Here is a 25,929-nt window from a genome sequence, read left to right as displayed (position 1 = left end):
ATGACTCACGTCCCGGGGAGCTCTGCAGCTCCTATGGGGATATTCTCCCATCATGCACAGCTCCCGGGACGTGACATCATCATTGAGCAGTTAGACAGAAAACTTCAGAAGCTAATAACTATTGGAAGGATTAAGATTTTTTAATAGAAGTAATTTACAAATCTTGTTAGTTTTTACAAATCTTGTTAGTTTAATTTTGTTAGTTTTTAATATTATGCTGAGAAGCAATCAGATCATTATACAAGATTGTAGATGTGCACCATGTCTGTTTTCTACCCGAATTCATAATTTACAAATCTGTTTAACTTTCCGAAGCCAGTTGATATATATAAAAAAAAGGTTTTGCCTGGAATAAAGGGGTTATCCAGGAATAGAGTTTCTTTCAAAAACAGCTCCCTATCTGTCTCCAGGTTGGGTGTGGTTTTACAACTTGGCTTTATTCAATTCAATGGAACTGAGCTGCAGAACCACACCCAACCTGGAGACAAATGGGGAGTGTTTTTTATTTAAATTTTTTTAAAGAAAGTAGCTCTGTTTTTTCTATTCCTGAATAACCCCTTTAAAACTGTGATCATAGGAAATATCCTGTTTTCTTAATTTCAGTTTTATTCATTAGAGGCAAGTTTAAATAATAAAACACCAACCCAGACTTACTAAAACTGCCTAACAGGTAGAGCCTATGCACATTAAGGAATTTGCATTAGGACATTTACGCCAGGATTTTGTAGCAGAAACAGTGCCTAAAAAGTATAAAGCGAAAGTCAAGAGGACTTGTGGTCTCTTTGTAAAAAGTGAGATGCTGTCAACTATAGACAGGCGAGGGGGGACTGATCACATTACTGTTTATAGAATAGGGATCACTCCCCCGGTACAGAGATATAGGGCTTGTTAACCCACCTGATGGTCTAGCTACTCCATCAAATAGGCGGGGGTGGCATTATAAAGTGCAGCATGTGTGTGCTGTACTAGGACGCTGGATGTGCATACTTAATAACCAGGGTATATTTAGCTCTGGTCAGCACTCAGTGAACAGGATCTTGTGTGCACTTACTGGGGCTGAATACTGGCCATTAAAGGGGTAGATAGACTTGCATTGAGGGGGCAGGGCGTGACATCATGAGGGGGCGGGGCTATGATGTCACAAACTCCCGGTGCTGGCACCAGCATTTGGAACCGTTTGTTCCAAATGCTGAGCAGCAGAGTATCCCTTTAAGTATGCAAACACCCCCACCCCCACCTGCATTAAAGTAATCCTCTCAGCTGTTTTTGGAATCTTGTTCCCCTTTTACTCCTAGAATCAGACTGGACAAAGCTAAGGGGACCCTTGTTCTTAAGGCAGTTGTGGGTCGCAAAGATCCCAGGTCTTGGGATTTTTGCCATAAATGACCAATATGGGAGTATTCCTTTAAGATACTGTTTTTAAAATATTTAATATAATAAAGTTAATGCAGTAAAACTCTCAGTCAAGCTACAGAAAGCAGAACACAAAATATTTTATTGAGAAAGATCTAGTGGTCTGTGTGAAAACTAGAATATCTCACCTTTTTAATGTGGATAGATAGTCACATCAAAAAGAAAAAGTTATCCTGTGCCTACAGCTGTCCCTGAGGGTAGGATGACTTCTCATAGGAATATTTACATTCAAATGGAGGGAACAAGCTAAAGGCTGCAGAAAATGCTGAATACTGTCAGATGAAATTTTAGTTGTGAATCCGGGTACCAGGACAGGTAGGATACATCCAAAAAAGATTGTACAAGTATTAACCCAAGTTTACATGAGCTTTAAGATTACATTTTAATCTTCCAAATGTTTGCATAACATTTTTGGATGTTTTTAGCTCTATTAAAAGAGAAATACATGCAGCTGTTAATACATAATACATGTAGATGTTAATCTTCTAAGTATTTTCGTATGTGAATGTATATTTTCTATACAAGATCCACCAGAGAACCCGATTGTGAAATCCCACCATGAAGCTGGAGATCACCCGCATATCCATTATTAATAGTATCCTTATTTATGGTACACACAGGTCATACTGTATTATTAATGGATTATTAAAAGCTACTTGTGATTCAACCCCTAAGAATTGTCCCTAGTTGTAGATGATTGGCTTTAAATTAGCGTCAAGTGAAAATCCCATTTGTTGATCCTTTGGGGCTCATTATTGAGTTAAAGCCTGGGCAAACTACGGGATCCTTTAGTGGTTCAGTCGGATCCTTGCTCATCACAAGACTAGAGCTAGTAAAATGTTGGATACCATACACAGCCATAATTCAATATATTCTACAATAAAACGCAAAAAAAAAGTCTGAATACAGAGATGAGAGTGATTAAAGGGGGTGAATTATAGTATAGGTCATAAGTGTCCGATTGTTTGGGGTTCATTGCAATGCCCATTGACCAAAAGAAAAGGGTTCTGTATCCTGCAGTAAAGTATTCACGCTGCCACTTCTTTTGAAGTCTATGTGATGTTCTTGGCTTTCTCTGCCAGTTGCATAGAGTTCTTGTAATTGGTGGAGGGTCCCGAGGTTGTAAACCCCAGAGATCAAACATTCATCACTATCCTGTTGACCCATTAGAAAGAAGAAATAATACATCTTCTTGATTAAGGGCAAATACTCCAGCGCGAAACGTGGCAGCGTTTTTCCCACTTTATAGTGACATGTTGCTACTGTTTAGCTTTTAATATGTTTACATATTAAAGTTTGAAGTTTTAAGGGCAAATACTCCAGTTTTTCACTTTTTTTAGTGACATGTTGCTACTGTTTAGTTTTTAATATGGATATCCATTAAAGTTTGAAGTTTTAATTCACCTTTTGAAGGGAGCTGGATCTTCACCCTTTTCCTTCTACTGATAGGACATCATCCTTCAAATTGGTGTTGAGTATGTTTATGTCTTCCCTTTTATTCTATGCTATTTTCTCCCCCATAAGCAATATGTTAAATCATGTCCTGGTCAGAGAGTTGGGTGATTGTGCTTGGGTAATACAGAGTGGGCAACAAAATCTCACATGCAGATTTTATAAGCTATCCTGTAGGGTACATGTATTTGATACTTTAGCATAATGCTTAATAATTTTAATATCATAACATTACTTGAATTGCTTATATGTAGAGAGTCATCCAATTGTGCTTGGGATCATGTGGCACTCAGGTCATGCCCTGTAGATGTTTGTCTAGCATCTCAGGATATCAGTCTGATGGGTCAAGCCTGATAAATGTAACGAGTAGTGTTGCTCGCGAATATTCGCAAAGCAAATTTTATTTGCGAATATCGCATATTTGCGAATTCACAAATATTCGCGAATATAGCACTATATATTCACAATTACGAATATTCGCTTTTTTTTTTTTGTTTTTTCACAGTACACATCACAGTGATCATCCCTCTCTGCTTCCAGCTTGTGTGTGGTGTAAAGAAGGCTCTAATACTACTGTGTGAGAGTGGCGTGCGAATTTTCGCATATGCGAAAAGTTGCATATGCAAATTTTCGCATTTATGAATTTTCGCTAATGCTAATTTTTGTATATGCTAATTTTCGCATATGCGAAAATAAAACGTGAATATTACGAGTATGCACATTTAGCAAATATATGATGAATATTTGTCCATATATTCGCAAAATATCACGAATTCAAATATGGCCTATGCCGCTCAACATTAGTAACGAGCGCACCTCCCCGCCTCCCCACCCCCCCGTGTGTCAGCTCCCGGTGGGGCTGGGATTCAAGTCCCAGCCCATCACTCACCTCCGTCCCCGGCCTCTGTCCTTCAGCTCTGACGCGCACGCCCCTGTGCCGGAGCTTTGAAATTTAAAGGGCCAGTGCGCCCGTAATTAATGTTCGCACCTGCACCTTTCTTATAAGTTTTTGCTCCTCCCTTGTACCCCTGCCGGATCTTTGTTTGCCTTGCACCTTAGAGAAAGCAGTTCTTGTTATTCCTTGCTGTGTACCAGTCCTTTGCATTCCGTGACCCGACCGTGATTCTAGCCGCCAGCCTACTGACCTTCTGCTACCCCACTAACTACGCTCCCATGCCGCCTGCCCTGACCTCCAGCCTGCCTGACTACGTCCTGCCTATTCCTTTGGTACCTCGCTTCACCTCAGCAGCCTGTGTGGTCGATTCGTGCCAGGGGTAGTGATCTGGGTGTCGCCTGCCACAGCAAGCCCAACCCACCTTGCAGCGGGCTCTGGTGAAAACCAGCGGCACCTTAGACTCCACTCTCTGGCATGGCCCGCGTCACCTGCCCCACAGGTCCAGCGGATCTACTACTTCACCTGTTCCAGACTACCGTGGTATTACGGATCATCTACTCTCTGGGTACTTGCCGTCTGTGGTGAGTCTTACAATGAAGGGTGTTTGAATGCCTTAGAAAGACGTAACTTTTTTTTCTTGTTTAGTTTGTCCCCCTGAGTTATATGTCGCATTATATGAGTTTTTATGTGATCCAATAAATACTAAGTTTTACTTTTATACTGCCAGATGGACAAGTTTTCTCTACTGGATACTACTAGTTCTAACGCTGACTTGTCAGTGATCATCTGTGCAGGAAGAACTGACAAGCTACAGACTGGGGAGTCGGCTTTTCTCTTTGTTCTATATGGCTGTAAATACAGCAATGATTCTGACGGTTTGAATCATTACACCCACAGACAGGTAGAGATCTATTATGTTGTCAGCATGGGCTTTTTACATTTGAAACTATATTATTGGAACCAAAACACCATGTATTTTAGTTAGGTTAAATTGACCTAAGGGTATCCAACAAAAAAGCGAGTAAGCAACATGATATAAAATGTGCTTTTGAGGCTAAAAACAAATAAATAGAAATATTTTATTATATTCACATATAGTAAAAACAGACCACGACTTTAAAAACCTCTAAAAACACCCTCTTCAACTCGACAACAGGCCACAATAAACTGTAGCCCTGTATAATTTCACAACCGCTATATTACTGTAAGCACTTGAAATGTGCATGAATAATTCTTAGTTAGTGGTAAAGCTTCTTTGGATATCCCCTATTTGTCATGCAAATTGCCCTAATAAGATTACACAGCTGTAATATTGATATAAAAATCTGTTTCTTATCAAGAACGTCACAAGTTGTGCCCTCCCTTGCAGTTTTTATTTAATATGTTTTAGGACTGGTCATAACACCGGCATCGGTTTATTTCATTTATGGGTAATTTCACTGATGTACGTTTTGCAGAAAAGCAGATACGCACACTGCAAACAAAAAACTTCATTCATGTCTTGGCATTAAAACTCTAATATAATCTGCACGCATCATAAAAACAGAATGGGCATGGAATGAAGAAATAAATATTCATTTCATAACACCTCACTTGAATAAACATTTCTCCGTCTATGGACCATAGAATAACCGATCTGAAGTGACTAGTTTGTAAATTTACTTTAGCCGATTCAAGTGATAATTCCTTAACCCCTTGACAAACAGTGGTTTGGTTCTAAATAACCAGATACTGTTTGCACATAGAACAGTTTAACAACTCTAACTATATATATATATATATATATATATATATATATATATATATATATATTTTATAAATATATTTTTAATAGCATTTGTTTTTCTATAATTTTTTTTTTTTATAGATAAACATTTAAACTGCTTTTGTCTTCTCCTCTGAATCCCCAGCTGTCTGACGGCAAAGTACACGATCAGCTCTTTATTACAGGGTTTAAACCCCGCCATACGTTGACATAGGTAGTTTTATTATGCTCCTGAGTAGCGTCATAGTGAAGCCGGGACCCGCCGCTAATAGCGCGCGGCACTGATCGCGGCGCCGCGCGCTATTAACCCTTTAGCCGCGTGCTCAAAGCTGAGCCGTGCGGCTAAAAGTGAAAGTAAAATGTGCCGATTAGCTCAGGGAGCTGTTCGGGATCGCTGCGGTAAAATCGCGGCATCCCGAACAGCTATATTTCAGGAGGAAGGTCTCTTACCTTGCTTCCTGAAGTCTGATTGCCGATTGAATGATTCAAGCCTGAGATCCAGGCTTGAGCATTCAATCGCCGAAAACACTGATTGATGCATTCCTAAGGAGATGCATCAATCATTGTTAAAGATCAGTACATGCAATGTTATAGCCCCCCCTAGGGGCTATAATATGGCATAAGAAAAGGGTAAAAAAAAATCACTAACCCTTTCAATGATCCCTTCCCCTAATAAAAGTTTGAATCATACGGTATTTCCAAGAATTAAAAAAAAACTGTGTAAATAAAAATAAACATATGTGGTATCGCTGCGTGCAGAAATGTCCGAATTATAAAAATATACCGCTTTTTAAACCGCACATTCAATGGCGTATGCGCAAAAAAATTCACAAGTCCAAAATAGCGTATTTTTGGTCACTTTTTATATTATGAAAAGATTAATAAAAAGCGATCAAAAAGTCCAATCAATGCAAAAATTTTACCGACAAAACCTTCAGATCACGGCACAAAAAAGGAGCCCTCAAAGCCCCCTGAACATGGAAAAATAAAAAAGTTATAGGGCTCAGAAAATGACAATTTTAAATATATAAATTTTCCTGCATGTATTTATGATTTTTTTTCAGTAGTAATACAAAATCAAACCTATACAAGTAGGGTATCATTTTAACCATATGGACCTAGAAAATAAAGATAAGGTGTCATTTTTACCGAAAAATTTACTACCCCCTAAAAGTTACAAAATGGCATTTTTTTTTTCAATTTTGTCGCACAATGATTTTTGTTCCCGTTCTGCCGTAGATTTTTTGGGTAAAATGACTGATGTCATAACAAAGTAGAATTGGTGGTGCAAAAAATAAGCCATCATATAGAATTTTAAGTGAAAATTTTTAAGAGTTATGATTTTTTAAAGTTAAGGAGGAAAAATTGAAATTGAAAACACGGAAAAAGACCCGGTCCTTAAAGGGTTAAAAGTGTTTTTAAGGCTCAGTTATGGCAACATGCGGTTTTGTCCCCTAATGGGAGTATTTTGTCCCCAAATGGGAGTATTTTGTGACCTATTGTCCCCTATTGGGAGTGTCCACATACGCTATTGGAAATGTTCCCTATTCGGAGGGTGCAAATACATTAAGTCTTATAGGACTCTGTCGGGGAATTAAAAACTCTCTGCTAATGGGAGGTGTCCCCTATTGGGAGGTGTCCCCTATTTGGAGGTGTCCTCTATTGGGCTAATATACATTCAGTTCTGTTGCACCTAACTAAACATTTCTTGTAAAATAGATACATTTTACACTAACATAAAACATTTATGGAATACAAAGAAATAACCGTAAGTAAACTAGAACATTATTTTGATATTATATTAAAATAATGTTCATTTGATTCCAATAACAGTAATACATTACTCCTTAGATAGGCTAGAAACACAACAACTTTTTCTCTAACATAAAGAAACAGACAGATCTATGCCCAGACATTGAATAAACCAGCTCTGACATTGCAGAAAACCATCAATAGCCGAACTGCGTGCAGCCTTGTCATTGTACATCAGGAGTGCTGCAGAAGAAGCTTCTAGTGCCGTACAGTTTCCTAGGTGACCAGACCGCCAACCCTGTCGGCTGCGTCTCCTGATGTCATTGTAAACTTCGGGCAGCCATGAAAAGAGACCAGCAGAGGATCCTAAAGCTTCAGGGTCCCTATCTGTAATAGGACCCTATATTTATCATATGTCATGTGCAATAGCGGAGTCTTTTTATTGCCCAGGTACAACTGCTACCCTTGCACCCCCTTTAGCTTTGCCACATTTGCTTAACATAAGCATTGAATCACAAAATAAAGCAACATATTATGTAACTCAATCTAGAAATAAAAAGAAGTTATGCTGCACAGTTGTTAATTCAGATGAAATATTATATACAGCAAAACTTCTTCAAAGAGACTACCTGTTCAAGAAGACCAGATTTCCTGTGACAGATTTTCAACTCGACCACATATTGTTCATTCTTTGAGACGACAACCTTCCAAGAAGCCAGAGGTTTCCCTGTACTGCACATGTCAGGTGCACTGACACTGACTACAAAAATTGCATAAAAAAATGGTGTTCTAGCAGGGTGGTCTTCTTAAAGAAGATGGTCAATAGGCATAATAAATGGTGGAATTGAAAATCTATCATGAGTAGACATAAGTAAATCCAAGATTTGTTCGGGTCCCATTCAGAAGATGTCAGATTTGAAGGATGATTTTGATTAGGAAGTTCCTAAATTGCCCTGCAATCGCCCACACAGAGTATGTACAGAAGCAGGGACTCCTGTCAAAGACCCTGCTGATGTACAATACATTGAGCACCTTGGCTGAGTTCAGCGCACCCTGCCCAAAAAACATAGCAAATGGAAGCTGCAATGCGTACTACATCGCCACATCGCTATGATTTTGAAACAAATGACAAAAATTTTGAATTCCCTCCCAGTCTTGTTAAATTTGGACTGAATCCGATTCTTGCCAAATCGCTTTACTCATCTCTAGTCACAGGAAATCTCGTCTGGATAAGTATGATCTTTTGAAAAGGTTTCCCTTTAAAAAAAAAATACCATTTACATTCCATTTACATTGACATTTGTATCTTTAACTTTAGCTTGCAAGACTTTATGTTTGTGTATATGGTTTGAGTTCAGACAAGCATAAACCGAACCTGATGTCTGATATCCACAGGCCATCCTGCCATTTATTGTAATCTGCTGCACAGTGTTTGACTGGTAACATAACTGTTTCCATTTTAGATCCCTCTATTTGCCCTATAGCTTACCGATACCTATTCCACCGATAACAGACCAGCTGCTGTATGAGATGCCAGAAATGTTAATTGATTCCTGACCATTCCACGTCCTTGCTTGTTCCAGAGATATACAACTCAATGTTGACATTTGATTTTCCTCTACAAGTTCTGGCTCCAAAGAAAATGATTCACAGCCGTAAAAGCATTTTAGACAACTGACATTACCAGACAGATTTATGGAGCAAAGTTATTGCAAAGCACTTCAATGGTAATAGAATAAGCTAAACTGCTTACACAGCTGACTGGGATAAAAGTTACCCAATTCACTCCCAGCATATTCTCCCTAAAATGAAATGTGGCACTAAAGAATAGAAAAAATAAAAAATAAACAAAAGAAGATTAACAGCAAAGACACTTGAATTTTTTGTGTTGTTTCTGCAGATGAGAATATAAATGAGTAGTATCATGGTGTAACCCTGTTTTTTTTCATATAGAAATATACTGTATGCAGGTTCTTTTTTAGTAATACAAAATAAATTGTTGCATGCGACAAGTTATGGAGTTACAACATCTATGATGGTACACTGGGTACCTACAGACCCATAGCATGTTGCTATAAGGACGGTGTAGCCTCATACTCTCAATGTAATTCTTTTTTATCTTATATGTGGAGAGAAGAAAAACAGGGAGACCTATTATACTCAATTGCCGTGTACACAAGAAGCGCAAAGAGAGCGGCAGCACCACTGGGACAAACAAAAGACCACGGTCTGCTAGGATATCCGCACCCTGACTGAGTCCCAATATAAGGGGTGCGTGTAACAAAGTCACAATGGCAAAACTTTATGCGAAGAGAAAGAAGAACACGCACTCACCATCCCAGGGACATCAAATGGCAGCTTTATTTGAAGACACTGGAGACATCAGCATATGATGGACAGTTTTCCTGCGCAGCAGCAAGTCAGGTGTGTGGGCGAGTGGAGCACAGGGGAGGGGCATGGTACACCACGCCCCTCACCTGTGCTCCACTCGCCCACACACCTGACTTGCTGCTGCGCAGGGACGCTGTCTGTTTATCATATGCTGATGTCTCCAGTGTCTTCAAATAAAGCTGCTGTTTGATGTCCCTGGGATGGTGAGTGCGTGTTCTTCTTTCTCTTCGCATACAATTATACTCAATTGTCCAGGTGTCACAATCAGGGAACATGGCTTAAAGTCTAAGACAGAGGCCGTAGCTGTAACATTCTTCGCTACAAGATGGCGTGCTCAGTTAGTAATGTGCAGCAAATAGCAATACATCAAATATATAGAAGTAATAGCTTGCACTCACGTCACTGTAGATCTGCATAACGCGGACATTCAGTGAGGCAGGGAGGTTATTTGATGTGAGCGCTCAGAGCATCAAAGAACCTCCCTGCCGCATGGAATGTCCGCGTTATGAAGATCTACTGTGGTGGTGAGTGCAAGCTATTACTTCTATATATTTGATTAATTCTTTTTCATGGTCATTTAATTCTTCAGAATAATTGATATTTGCCCCAGGTTTTCAGGAAAAAGAACTAAACTCCTGTCATATAATATAGTTACTTATCAATTCAAAAATCTAAATTTATATGGTTCAATTTCCATGATCTATAACCATGATCATAGGGCATGCTGGGACTTCAGTCTTTAGACGTGAAAATTCTGCTTCCATAGAAAAATATTTTAAAAATTCTAACTTTGTTTAGAAGCTTAAAAATGGCTTATTGGCTTCTTCTGGCCTTCTTACAGTAACTGGAGATAGTCAATAGGGAAGTGGAGTCAATAGTGATCCATATGAGCCATACTGTTTACGTAGCTCCTATAGAGGTTATCTGGTAAAAAAAAAAAAAAAAAAACATATCCCCTATCCAGAGAATAGAGTATAAGTGTCTGATTGAGGAGGTATTACCCCTGGGACACATTGTGATCTCCAGAATGCTGCTTGACTCACCTCACTGAGATATACTAGTCTCGGCAGTGACAGCCCAAACAGCCAATCACCGGCTGCGGCAGGACATCGTTGCAGCTGGTGATTGGTTGAGTGAGCCTTTAATGCCGAGGCCAGTCTTTGGAAGACCAGAGCCAAAGGGGTGGATAACCCCTTTTGACAGTTATGCAGTTTGCATGATGCAGTTTCCAACTTCCTGACAATCTCTGGTCACCTCAATCAGGCTTGAGTTGGTCAGGAAGTTATGTGTTGGCATCATGGGCAAAATGTACCAATTGTAAAAAAAAAAATAACAAAACAGTACAGCACTTACATTACATTTACATTACACCATTACTTCTTTGCTAGCATTGAATGTAGCATTGCTTCCACCATAGCCTTTCATTTGATATCTCAATTAGGGGTTCTCCCTACTAGAATTTCAGAGAAATTGTCACCTACTAAAGTTGGAGAATGCGACTTGTGGGTTCAACCATAACATAAGACACAAAATGTATTTCTGTGACAATGAGAAATTACATTAAAAACATTGTTATTTTTGTATAAATCCTGGAGAAAAAAAAAAACATTTATATCATATTACACATTATAGCCACACACAAAAAAGAAAGTTCAATAAATTGTTAAAAGTTTAGGCTCTCAAGACTTAAAACTGATAAACAATGGAATTCATACTATCAACCTTTTGATTCAAGTTTTTTTTTTCTTATAGTTTATGGTTGACTTTAAATAGAGCTCCTGAAGTTAAAGGGGTATGCTGGCCATAATCATCTTATCCCCTATCCAAAGGATAGGTAAAAAGATGTCTTTTCATGGGGGGCTGCTGCTGGGACCCCCCACAATCTCTGCGCAGCACCCACATTCTATGCCGGGCTGCTGCTCCAGTCTACGAAACCTCTGTGTTTCCGGGACTGGAGAGGTGATGTCATGCCATGCCCCTTGTGACGTCCCACCATGTTCCCTCCATTCATGTCTATGGCAAGGGACATGAGAGCTGTCACGCCCCCTCCCATAGACATGAATGGAGGGGGCATGGCGTGACAGCCCGGCATTGAATGTGGATGCTGCATGGAGATCACAGGGGGTCCCCCCAATCAGACATCTTATGCCCCATCCTTTGGATAGGGGATAGATAGGGGATAAGATGTCTATTGCCGGAATACCCCTTTAAAATAATTGTACAAACTGGGGCATTAATGAAAATTCCACACAGGCTAGAACTAAATGTTTAGTGTGTTAGCAATCTCACCATTATAAATTGTAAAAGTTGAGCAATTTTGCCCCCTCTTTCAGTACTATTTCTTATAAGTATATCTGACAAAAAAAATAAAAATGGAATACTCGCCACAGCCCACACCTTCTGGGTACACACCTGATCCTGATTATTGTTGGCTAAAAGACTGAATGCTGGGAAATATGGAGAGCTGCGCTGCTACTACATTAAATAATTCTGGCAATATCATCTGCATCAAAGAGGAAAGACGAGTGCACTCACCAAGCGTTCAGTCTTCTGCTTGTTTTATCCTTGAGATGTAACAAACATCACAAAAGAAAATGCAGTGCATCCTCGTCGGCACAGTGCAGAGCAGACTTAGCAGAGATGTCTTACCTGGACAAGTGAGATGTCCCTGCCAAGTCTACTCTACACTGTGCACATGGGGATACACTGCATTTTCTATTGTGATGTTTGTTATGTCTCAAGAATATAACAGGCAGAAGACTGACAGCCTGGTGAGTGCCCTCATCTTTTCTCTTTGATGCAGATGGTATTTCTTATAAGTCCCTACCTGTTTTAACTGTATGGAGGTGTGGTTTGTCTATAACCCAGGGCTGAACACTTTGTGATAAAGTGATATTGGTGGTATACCATATATTTCCATGCATGTCAGAACAGACAAGCAAAACCCTTGGCGGGGACCATCCCAATCTACCACATATAAGGTCTTTTCAAAATGTTTCCTCAGTTTTTAACTCTAAATTAATTATTAAATGTAATTAAAACCCATTACATCAAAAACAAATGACATCACTTTTGTACACAGTAAATTTCCTCTGAAATGCAAGCCACATGACAATGCGAAAACTTTTTGAACGTCCCTAGTACATTCAAAGTATTACAAGATTGTGTTTTAGCTGATAAGGTAGTTATTTCATGACTCACATTCTTTCGGTGGAATTCCGCCCAGAACTGCGTTGCGGTCAATAGGACTGGGAAGGATGCTACAAGCAGAGATTTGGCTTGATCTAATTCCGAACTGCATTTATGTAGTGTGCGAGGACCCTAAAAGGGTTTTTCCAGCCGTACAAAAAATTGATGGCCTGTCTTAAGAACAATCCCTAAGTTTTTGAAGGATGTTACAGTGCTTGTGTATCACAGCCTCTTTAATGTTTACAACTGTTCTCTACCTGCAATTGCCATACTGTTAGAAGTATGAAGTATGGTGATACAAGGCGCTATAGTGCTGTCTTGTTCACTTTACTGGAACATCCCTGCAGTACCTAATACCACCAGTACTAAAAGTTCAGAGATTGTAGGTACAGAACAATTGTACACATCCAGCTGATCAGAGGGGTGCTGGAAGTTAGATCCTTGCATATTTCATATTGATGGCTTATCCTGAAAATAGGTCCTTAGTTCTGTAAGGCTGGGTTACCCCTTCAAACTTTACATTATTTTTAAGTATTTGGCAAATGTTTTTAAAAAGCTGTTGCATAGTATCACATACAATCTCTGTGGGGCACCACTGATTATGATAGCTCCTATACAATTCGGCCTCCTGTATTAATGCCATTGGGGCACTTTTTTAATTTGTGTCATATTGTTGTACACTACCGTTTTCATATTGTTGTACATTACATTTTTCCCACCCCAGCTTGGTATTTGATCTTAAAGGGGTACTCTGCCCCTAGACATCTTATCCCTGCTGCACCCGGTGTTCGTTTAGAGTGTAGGGTGCAGTACCGGAGGCTTGTGACACCACAGCCACACCACGCTTGTGATGTCATGGCCACGCCCCCTCAATACAAGTCTATGGGAGGGGGCGTGGTGGCTGTCAAGCACCCTCCTACAGATTTGCATTGAGGGGGCGTGGCCGTGATGTCACGATTGGGGCATGGTCGTGACGTCAAAAGCCTCCACACCACATTGCCATTCATGCGGCATGAAGTGAAGTTCCATCAGTCATCCGGCACGGAGTGGCGGGACCCCTACAATCAGACATATCCCCTATCCTTTGGATAGGGGATAAGATGTCTAGGGGCAAAATACCCCTTTAAGAGGTGGAAGCCTATCCATGTTTCTATTTACATCTTCACTAAACAGACACCATAGGAAAACTGCATCATGTGAGCATTTTAATCTTACCTGGAATCAACTGGGCTTCCAGCATCTGAAGAGGTAGTAGCACTAAAACCAATGGCAGGAAAAATGAGGCCATTCTTGTCCATTTCATCTTGACCCCCTTTTGTTCATTACCTCAATGTTATCTGAAAGATATGAGCGAGGAGAGACGGGAAAATGTTCAGTGCCTTGTGTCAATTTCAAGGAGAATACTGACAAATGACATGATTAATTTAAAAGCATGCATTTCACTCCAAATGGCTCTCAATAAGAAAAGCTGCACTTCACAATTCACTACTTTACGGGAAATTATCGAATGGCAGAAACACATAATAAACGGAGGACACTTTGTCATAATGTGCTAAGTCAAGGGTTTGGATAATATCATTTGCACGAGCTCCGCAGTCACATTAGAAAAACAATGACAATCTACAGTTATGACTTCAGTTATTCCTCCCCATTATTATCCTGTATAACATTCACGGCTCTCTCTCCTAAACTTCCCGCAATCTACAATTTAAAGCAATAAGACTGGAGTCATTTGGCCATCACAGGAGCCGCAGTTTATATACAGTATGGTGTTTTATTCTTTGTCGTTGACACTTTTAGGACACTATATAAACACATGGATATACTGTAAATGTAAATTGGATTTTTAGATGAAATGAGTAAAATGAATCAATTTTAATGATACCTATAAAGCCCAAATGGTCTGAGTCAAGTTGGCCACAATGTTGCCACGCAAATAAATATATAAATGAATAAAAAGTTAATAGCATAAGAAACACAGGAATATTTTTCTAAATCTTTTACTAAATCACTGTGTACATAACTACAGCTGCAGCTTTGTGAAGTGATTATTATGTAGATGGGCCTTGAAGGGCACTAGATCTAAGTGTCTAAGAGAGTCAAATAACAGGCGATAGGCATTGACCCACTCTGTTTCACTATTAAACCTGTTTGCCTTTGGGCAAAACTCAAGAGCAGAATCTAAGTAGCTCCTTGGTTTCACCCTTCATTTCTCTCCAGGTGGAGAAAACTGGTCAGCCCGCATAAATTAATAGTATGGGTGGCGCTAATAGACTGTGAGCCAGCATGGTGCATTGTACACTATCATGTAGCTGGCAGCCTTTGTATGCCTTATCTTTGTGCAGTCATAAAAGTAGCAGATCCCCCCTCATGCATAGTAGGCATGTAAGAAGTTGTCCATCAGTATTTTGAACACCAACCAGCATGGTGCGTGGTCTACATCTTGGTGGTAATAGAATCAATTCTATACACCAGAATACTGATGTTTCAGGACCACGTGCAGGCTTTTGCTATTTCAGAAGGTGGGGGCCATAATGGAAATCTTGGCAAAAAAATCTGTGTACATTTTTCTTACAACATGTGTAGATTTTATATACTTCTAATACTTCTCTCTCACTGTGTGGGGCTTCCATTTATGATCTGGAGTTATGTTAACTTATAATTTGTTCCATTTTGATATAACCTATTAAATACGCAAAGAGCTCAATACAAAACGCCTTGTTATTAGCATTAAGCGTGCTACTTCTTAATTAAATGTTATCCTGTGTTCCATGTTTGACAGCAATACATTCAATACATTTCCCTTTAGTAATTGTTTCATATTGAAAAACATCAATTCAGTTAATATTAAGTGCATGTAGAAATAAATTCCCTAAGTGTTTTCATTTACTGGTAAAGTCCGTTTAACAAACAATTCTATTCTTTGAACGCTGGCTTTCTTAGGAGCTTGCAGCAACCGTAAATTAAAGAATCTTACAACAATAAGGGCTAGTGTGAGATGTAATTAATTTGTTTTTGCCAGCTTGAAACCTGGAACATGCCGCATGATGCGCATAACAATGAACCGGATAAACAATAAGTAAAAAAAAGCCAACAAATAATCACACAAATAATTATCTTTTTATTCAATGGACACAATTTTAAGCCTCTGAACCAAAAGTTTGAAATAGCAAAGCTTAGCCGAGTCCCCTTGACTTCCTTACATTGCCACAGAATTATTGGCTGTAGTTTTCTTTTTTAACTGTATATGATCTGAGATGTAACATGAAGATCCTGGTATCAAGCCTGGGGGAAGGGATAAGTGTAGACTTTAATCTTAGCCAACCACTGTCCTTACCAGGCCCAAATGAGGACCCCCAACTAGGCAATGGTCCTTACACTCAGAAAGTGCATGTTGTGTCAAGGATGTCAGACAGGTCAGCAACACATGGGCAAAAAGGTACCAAGTCACCAGGCAAGGGGTTAATCCAAAACAAGCAAAATAATAAAAACCTAACGGGGAATGTAGTAAAAAATCTGGAAAAAAAAAAACCACATAGTCAGGGTCAAATCATGAGGAAAGTACAGTAAAAAATCAGGAGGTAATGTAGGGTCAGTTCACAAGCTGAATTCGAGTCACAGTGGGTCAGGTGAGGTATACAGGGAATACAATGGTCAAGAATGCTGGTAACTAGAAGAATCTTCAATCACAAGCGCAGTGTTCCACCACTGGAAGGCATATGCTTCAGTGCCACAGCTGATTGGAAGGGCATTCACTCAGCATCATTGGCTGAGTTGACTGTACCACATCGGATGACAAAGAATGCTGCTGCCCGCTAGAGTTACGCCGGAGCCAGGCCAGGTCAATTCATTACATGTGGGTGACAATGTAAAATGTGTAACAGACACACACCAAGTAGAGATGAGCACATTTTTGAAATTTGCTGAATTATCCCAAAAAATTTGGTTTGGTCTGAATTTATTTGTGGTCAATTGCTATTAAAAACGGCTATTTCTGGGCAACAGAGAGCCTCAATAGGGGTGTAGAACACTTTGCCTTGCCGTAACACACATAGAAAGTGTGCTGTGTTAGTGAAATAATACTGTTATCCAGTATGACATGCAGATTAGAGGTGTCGCTATTCGAATCTCTGTCGCAGAGAGACAGAATGACAGAGCCTGGAGGTGGCATTAGTATGAGGAGATCATATAGTGGCTGAATGACACAGCGTAGAGGAGGTGACAGCAGCATGAGGAGACCATACAGTGGCTTAATGGCCCAGCCTCGAGTTGCCAACAGCCTGATGAGACCATAGGGCCTCACAATTGAAAAGATTTAAGATACTTTTTAACATTTAAATTGAACATTTCGAATAGATTAACCTAAAAATTGCCTCCAATGTGCCAGCAGTATGAGGAGAGCATAATCTGGTAGAATGACACAGCCTGGAGTTGGCGGCTGCAAGAGGAGGCCATACATATAGTGGCTGAATGACACAGTCTGGAGTTGGCATCAGCATTAAGAGAACATATGGTGGTTGAATGAGACAGGCTAGAGGTGGCATCAGCATGAGGAGAACATATAGTAGCACTATGAGACAGCTTGGAGCTGGCATCAGAAAGAGGAGAACATATGTTGGCAGAATGAGACAGCCTGGAGCTGGCACCAGCATGAGGAGAACATATGGTGGCAGAATTAAACAGCCTGGAGCTGGCATCAGAAAGAGGAGAATATATGGTGGCAGAATGAAACAGCCTGGAGGTGGCATGAGCAGCATCAGGAGTCCTGAAAGTGACCCGGTGACATAGTGGGACGTAGGGTGGCAATACCAGTACCCGGTGACAAAGGTGGGTGAAAAAAGGAGAACTTTGCATCAGATGTGTGACATCAGGCGGGTGGCAGGATCAGGACAGTGGGCAAGAGTGTTAGTATTGAGGATATGCATTACGTAAAATTTAACTTTTAATAATAGTCTTAGGATAAAATATATGTACCTCAATTTTTTTTCTTTAACAAAAGGAAAGGTGTGCAAAAAACACCATGTGCTACCTACACCACCAAGTATTGATGTAATGCAAAGACGTCTAAAAGGTGGAAAGGAAAAATGTGTGGTCCATTGCAACCGGTGGGGTTAAAAACTTCCCCTGTAAGGCCCTACTATTAATTCCCTTCTTGGCAAGTGTTATTTGCCCTTAAAGGGCGGCCCTCACAGGAACCTCTCCCTATTTCCACCTCCAAACAGCCATTTCTAAGGATTTTTAGGTGGAAATGGGGAGAGGTTCCGGTGTGGGGCTGCCCTTTTTAGGGCGAGTAACACTTGCCAAGAAGGGAATAAAAAATGCAAGAGAAGGGCCTTACAGGGGAAGTTTTTACCCCCACCAGTTACAATGGACCATACTTTGTTCCCTTCCACCTTTTAGAGGTCTTTGCATCACATCAATACTTGGTGGTGTAGGTGGCACATTGAGTTTTGTGCACACATTTCCTTTTCTTAGATATAAAAAAAATTGGGATCCATTTATTTTATCCTAAGAAAAGTAAAGTAAGTTTTAGCTAGTGCGTATCCTCAATACTTACTTGTGGTCTGATGCGGAGGAATTTCTGTAACTGGAGAGCAGAACCTTAAATATGTTTTGCACTATACATATTTGTGAAGTGTTGGTGTGGCACCATGGTCAATCTATTCTGATGCATCAGGCATTGGGGGGTGGAAATCCTGGCTGATCCATGCCTGATTCATTTTGACAAAGGTCAGTCTCTCCACATTTTTCATGGACAGATGAGTTCTCCTTGGGGTTACTATGGCCCCCACCGCACTAAACACCCACTCTGATGGCCCCCCTTTGGCCGGGCAGGACAGCTTTTCCAGGGCAAACTCTGCTAGTCGCGGCCACAAATCAAGTTTGGTTGCCCAGAAGTCCAACAGATCTTTAAAGTGTGTTGGCAGGGTCATGTCAAGGTATGCCATCACCTGCTGGTTCACGTCCTGCTCCAGGTCTACCTGCTGCTGATGAGTTGCTTCACTATGCGGGTGAAGAAAGCTACCCATCAGTGACTGTAGACTCATGCTGCTGATGGAGCTGGTACTGCTCCTGCCACCCCACCTCTCCCAAGCAGCCATGGCAGTGGAAGGTGAGCAGAGAGGGCCCCCCGAGTCAGACCTGCGAGAGGATGGACGAGTGCGCAGATAGGCATCGGCCAACTGACTACGTAGGATGTCTCTGTAGTAGGTCAGTTTGTCCTCCCTCTCAGTGGGTGTAAAAAAGGCCCCCATTTTGTGCTGGTAGCGAGGGTCCAATAAGGTGGAGAGCCAAGTCATCCCGCTGCTGAATCGTGACAGTTCGGCAGTCACTGCACAAGCAAGTGAGCATGCATCATGCCATTTGTGCAAGTGAGCCAGAGGGACTCCCTGCATCCATCTCCACTACAAACTGCCATAGTGTGTCTGTGTCCTCTTTCTTGTCATTCTCATAACCCTCTAGCTCCTCTGGCTGTTGCTGCTCCTCCTCTCCTGTCAGATGACTATAAAAATGGTCCATTTCACAAAATCTAAACCGTGCTCCACTGTCCCCCCCCCCTCCCCTCTTCAAGTTCAGCCCCCCCCACAGGGCTCATGTGGCCATCAGTTGTAGGTGCCACGTCTCCAGTGCCCTGACCAGCCATCGTTTCCAACACGTGTTGTAGTAAATGAAGCAGTGGAATGACATTGTTCATCCCATAATTATGGCGATTGACACATAATCCTGGCTTCCTTAAAGGGCCTGAGCAAGCGGCAGGTGTCACGTATGAGCTGCCACTGGCTGACATTGAAGTTATTGGATCATCATGGCTTTTCTCTGTTTGTATAGTCGGTCCAACATATGGAGGGTGGAATTCCAATGTGTGGAAATGTTGCAAATCAGACCATGTTGTAGGATATCGTTCTGACACTGCAGCTCAAGGAGGGTGTCCTTTGTGGTGTACGAGTGGTTGAAGTGCATGCAAAGTTTTCTTCCCATTGTTAGGATGTCTTGCAGATGGGAGAACACTTCAGGAACCACTTGATAACCAAATTGAACCCGTGCGCCATGCAGGGTGCATGGCTCAGACTTCCTTGCCGCAGCACGGAAAATTTGTTCTTCCCGTTGTCGGTCACCATGGTTCCCATTTCCACTTTTCATGGAGTAAGCCATGATTCAATTTCTTGATGAATGACTTTTAGCAGTTCCTCCCCTGTGGGGCTCCGTTCACCAAGGCAAACCATGTGAAGAACAGCCTGACACCGCCGTGCCCTGCACTCATGGTAAGCTGGAGGGGCACTGAGATTTGTCCGTGCAGTGGAGGCTGAGGACACGGTGGAGGATGAGGAGGCGGAGTCGCACACTGTCACAGAACCAACGGCCTGTGCAGGCGGAAGCGGCATGACCTGTCCAAGTTGCTGTTGATGACTGATGAAGCAGTCTTACTGTGAAACGCGTAGCATCATGGGTGAATAAACCTTGATCCTTACTTGTGTGTCCAGTGCCTTTGAATCCCGTGGCTATATTGGAGGTTACTTTTGCATTTAAGTTGCTGTTGTAGCTGTGTATGAACCACATTTTCCCAGTGGGCCATCAAAGACATGTATTATCCTTTACCGTAGTTACAACTCCACATGTCTGTGCTGCAATGAACTTTGGTGCACACTGACAGGCTCAAGGACTGGCCCACCTTCTGTTCCTCAAAACTGTGCATGGCTGGTACTGCCTTTTTTGTAAAGAAATGACAGTTTGGGACTCTCCACCTCGGCTCGGAACAAGCCATCAGTTCTCTGAAAGGTGCAGAGTCCACCACTTGAAAAGGGAGGGACTTCAGCACCAGCAACTTGGCAGGAGAACATTCAGCTTCTGCACAGTTGGATGAGTGGGCAGATACTGTTGTCTCTTGGACATGGCTTCGACGATGGATTGCTGGTGGAATGACTGACTCGAAGTAGGAGGAGCAGGAGCATCTGGAGCGACAGAAGATGGGTATGACAGACTGAGGTGGTGGAGCCATGGCTGGCTTAAACAGGGAGTGGCATGCCACTGGGTGATACAGCAAGCTGGACCATCGCATCAGAGCCATGATTCTCCCAGGCTGCTTAATGGTGAGGCTGCATTTGTTGACGCAGGGCCAGGGTGCAAACATTGGGACCCTGGCCACGCTTCACCTTCTGCTGACACATCTTGCATGTGACCAGGTTAACAGCCTCCAGATGCTTGATGATAAACTGCCACATCGCCGAGTAGCTGATTTTTCCCCCAACAGTCTGCACTGTTTGACTGCTACTGCCGAAACCTTTTGTTCCACTTCCTCCTGGGAAGGTAGGCTGCCGGGAAGCAGGTGGTCTACCTTGGGCACGTTTTGCTCCACCATGCCGACTGCCAACTATGTTACCACCTTGCTGGCCCAGCTGCTGCCTCACGGGCAACCTGCAACCCTCTTCTCCAGATGATGATGAAGCCTCTACTGCACCCGGCTCCCAGGTGTGATCGGCTTCATTATCATTGAGTTGTGTCTGCGCGTCACTGATGTCCTCCTCATGTTCTTCAACAGTGTCTACTTCAGGAGCCTGAACGCTCACGACACCCCCTTACACGCCACCATCTAGTAGATCGTCCTCACTAAATAGTGGAGCTGAACCCACAGCATAAGATACTTCTGTGGGGGAGGGAACAGCATAGGACAGAGGCAACAGGAGGACAACGACTGCTCCTGGGTCATGCCAACTGAGGGTTGTGTCTGAGGAACCCACTGACTGTTGACTGAGGGTATCAGATGTCACTTGTGATGAAGTGGATGACCAAGCTAACAAATCGATGACGGCAGATGGGTTGCTGGTCGAGACACGACCGCTAGCTGATACCGGGAGTTCAGGCCTCTCGCTGAGACTCCTGCTGCCACTCACCCCTAGTCTGCTTCGACCTCTGCCTGCGCCTGATGAATTTAGGCCTCTGCCACTCCTCTGTGCACCTCCTGGCATTTCTCTGCCTGACATACTTAGTGCGCATATGAGAGGAGGACAGTACTCTCCACTACGCTTAAAACAGTATTTGTCAAGAACAACAGCAGGTGTTTACTTTTGGCTGGCCTTTCACAGTAACTAGGCCCTTAGGACTATAACAGGAACAAAATGATACACGACGTAGATGTACGTACGTGGTATGCACTTATGAGGGGAATACAATATGCTCCTCTATGCTAAAAACAGTATTTGTCTAAAACAGCAGCAGGTGTGTACTTTTGGCTGGCCTTTCACAGTAACTAGGCCCTTAGGACTATAACAGGAACAAAATGGTACACCACGTAGATGTATGAACATGGTATGCACTTATGAGGGGAGTACAATACGCTCCACTACACTTAAAATAGTATTTGTCTAGAACAGCAGCAGGTTTGTACTTTTGGTTGGCATTTCACAGTATCTAGGCCCTTAAGACTTTAACAGGAACAAAATGGAACACCACGTAGATGTACGTACGTGGTATGCACTTATGAGGGGAGTACTTTACACTACACATAAAAAAGTATTTGTCTAGAACAGCAGCAGGTGTGTACTTTTGGCTTGCCTTTCACAGTAACTAGGCCCTTAGGACTGTAACAGGAACAAACATAGAATGTGTCGGCAGATGAGAACCATTTGGCCCATCTAGTCTGCCCAATAATTTGAATCTATCTATAGTGCCTGGCCCTATCTTATATGAAGGCTAGCCTTCTGCTTATCTTATGCATGTTTAAATTCCTTCACTGTATTTGCAGCGACCACTTCTACTCTCTCAGTAAAGTAATACTTCAAGATATTACTTTTAAACCTTTGCCCCTCTAATTTAAAACTATGTCCTCTTGTGGAAGTTTTTCTTCTTTTAAATATGCTCTCTCCTTTACCATGCTGATTCCCTTTATGTATTTAAAAGTCTCTATCATATCCCCTCTTCTTTCTTCCAAGCTATACATGTTAAGGTCCTTTAACCTTTCCTGGTAAGTTTTATCCTGCAATCCATGTAATAGTTTAGTATCTTCTTTGAACTCTATCTAGAGTTTTTATATCCTTTTAGAGATACGGCCTCTAGTACTGCACACAATACTCCAAGTAAGGTCTCACCAGTGTTCTGTACAGCGGAATGAGCACTTCTCTCTTTCTACTGCTTATACCTCTCCCTATACATCCAAGCATTCTGCTAGCGTTTCCTGCTGCTCAATTTCATTGTCTTCCAACCTTTAAAGGGGTACTCCGGTAAAAAACTTTTTTTTAAATCAACTGGTGCCAGAAAGTTAAACAGATTTGTAAATTACTTCTATTAAAAAAATCTTAATCCTTCCTGTACTTATTAGCTGCTGAATAATGAAGTGGAAATTCTTTTCAATTTGAAACACAAAGCTGTCTGCTGACATCACGAGCACAGTGCTCTCTGCTGACATCTCTCTCCATTTTAGGAACTGCCAGAGTAAAAGGAAATCCCCATTGCAAACATATGCTGTTCTGGGCAGTTCCTAAAATGGACAGAGATGTCAGCAGTGAGAACTGTGGCCATGATGTCAGCAGACAGCTCTGTGTTTCAAAAAGAAAATAATTTCCGCTGCAGTATTCAGCAGCTAATAAGTACAGGAAGGATTAAGATTTTTTAATAGAAGGAATTTACAAATCTGTTTAACTTTCTGGCACCAGTTGATTTAAAAAAAAAAAAAAGTTTTCACCGGAGTACCACTTTAAGTATTGTGAAATAATTACTCCTAAATCCCTTTCCTCAGATACTGAGGTCAGGGCTGTGTGAAATATTCTATATTCTGCCCAAGGGTTTTTATGCCCCAGGTGCATTATCTATGCCCCAGGTGCATTATCTTGCACTTATCCACATAAAATTTCAGTTGCCAGAGTTCTGACCATTTTTCTAGTTTTTCTAAATTCTTTTCCATTTGGCATATCCCTCCCGGAACATCAACCCTGTTACATATCTTTGTGTCATCAGCAAAAAGACCAATACCTTACCATCGAGACCTTTTGCAATATCACTGATGAAGATATTAAACAAAATTGGTCCCAGTACAGATCCCTGAGGTACCCCACTGGTGACAAGACCGTGCTCTGAATATACTCCATTGACTACAACCCTCTGTTGTCTGTCACTCAGCCACTGCCTAATACACTCAACAATATGGGAGTCCAAGCTCAATGACTGCTGTTTATTGATAAGTCTTATATGTGGGACAGTGTCAAAAGCCTTACTAAAATCTAGATATGCAATGTTTACTGCCCCTCCACCATCTATTATTTTTGTCACCCAGTCAATGTAAGCCCATGTTGTTTTTCATCTTGAAATCCATGGGATTTTAGATGTTCCACAATCCTATCCTTTAGTAGGGTTTCCCTTCTTTTCCCCAAAATGGTACACCACGTAGATGTACGGACGTGGTATGCACTTATGAGGGGAGGACAATACGCTCTACTACACTTAAAACAATGTTTGTCTAGAACAGCAGCAGGTGTGTACTTTTGGTTGGCCTTTCACAGTAACTAGGCCCTTAATACTTTAACAGGAACAAAATGGTACACCATGTAGATGTATGTACGTGGTGTGCACTTATGAGGGGAATACAATACGCTCCACTACACTTAAAATAGTATTTGTCTAGAACAGCAGCAGGTGTGTACTTTTGGCTGGCCTTTCACAGTACCTAGGCCTTTAAGACTTTAACAGGAATAAAATTGTACACCACCTATGTACGCACAGGTTACACTTAATAGAGGACAATGCGCTCTACTACGCAACCTGTATGAGGCACTAATAGCAGGTGATTATGGCTTTTGGTGCTCTGCTCACCCTAACTGTTAGATTTTTTGTTGTACACACCAGTGCTGCAGCACACAGTCGCTGTGAAGTACACCCAAAATTATACTTTCTCTCTCAATATCTATCCCTTCCCTATCAGTTCTTCAAGGCTGGTTTTGGGATTGAGGTTAATTGCTGCTGTAAAAATGCTTTTTCTGTGTTACACACACTGTTCTCTGTCCCCCCCTCTCTCTCTCTCTCTCTCTCTCTCTCTGCAATAAAACGCTGAAGTGACTGGCTGCAAGGTGACTGCCGATTATAAAGGGTTGTGAAATCACAGGGGTGGCTGGCTGCTGATAGGCTGCATGCTGCATGTGACTCAGGGTCATCCCGCCTACCAATCTTCCTGCCTTCCCAGAGTTCCTTGCTCCATGTCCTGACATGTGAAGCCGCCATCTTAGATGCCCTGGAGCCTGGACTGCACTAAAAGGAGTTTTGAATCGAATTGTGGCGATATTCGGATTTGTTGCAAAGCAAATTCTTCCTGAAATTCGTAACAAATTCGGATTCATCAGATTCTATTCGCTTATCCCTACCACCAAGTATATAACAAAATGCAACATGCTCAATTTACTCAGAAGGCCAGATTCTAATGCAATTCTAGCACACTAAATAAAGAAAAAAGATCAGTGCAATTGAATAGGTTGTGATAAATAAGACAATAGGTCTTGTCTTTGTTTCTGGTATTGCAGTTGAACCCCATTTACACTTTTAACCCTTAATGACAAAGGACGTATATGTACGTCCTCTGCTGACTCCCGCGATATGCCGCGGGGTCATGCGGTGTCCCCGCGGCATATCGGGTCGGTCCCGGCGGCTATCAATGGCCGGGACCCGCGGCTAATACAGGACATCACCAATCGCGGTGATTCCCTGTATTAACCCTTCAGATGCGGCGATCAAAGCTGACCGCCACGTCTGAAGTGAAAGTGAAAGTAACCCGGTTGCTCAGCTCGGTGAAATTGCGGCGTCCCGAACAGCTTACAGGACAACGGGAGGGCCCTTACCTGCCTCCTCGGTGTCCGATCAACGAATGACTGCTCCGTGCCTGAGTTACAGGCAGGAGCAATGAAGTGCCGATAACACTGATCACAGGCGTGTTAATACACGCCAGTGATCAGCATGAGAGATCAGTGTGTGCAGAGTTATAGGTCCCTATGGGAGCTATAACACAGCAAAAAATTTTTTTTAAAAGAGTTAATAAAGGTCATTTAACCCCTTCCCTAATAAAAGTTTGAATCACCCCCCTTTTCCCATAAAAAAT

At 41.8% G+C, this 25,929-nt stretch overlaps 1 protein-coding gene across 1 annotated transcript in view; it reads right to left on the bottom strand.

Moving 5' to 3' along the window:
* The window catches only part of ROBO1 (roundabout guidance receptor 1), a 1,216,262-nt gene that overhangs the window by 999,866 nt on the left and 190,467 nt on the right, over window positions 1–25,929 (bottom strand). Inside the window, exon 2 of the mRNA XM_056559365.1 lies at window positions 14,073–14,194. Coding sequence (XP_056415340.1) covers window positions 14,073–14,160 — 88 coding nt within the window. The 5' untranslated portion in view covers window positions 14,161–14,194. The remainder of the gene's footprint in view (window positions 1–14,072; window positions 14,195–25,929) is intronic.

Source organism: Hyla sarda, chromosome 2 (assembly GCF_029499605.1).
Source record: "Hyla sarda isolate aHylSar1 chromosome 2, aHylSar1.hap1, whole genome shotgun sequence".
Lineage (NCBI taxonomy): Eukaryota > Metazoa > Chordata > Amphibia > Anura > Hylidae > Hyla > Hyla sarda.
The sequence above is the reverse complement of the archived record's forward strand: the minus strand, read 5'-3'. Positions and strand labels throughout refer to the sequence as shown.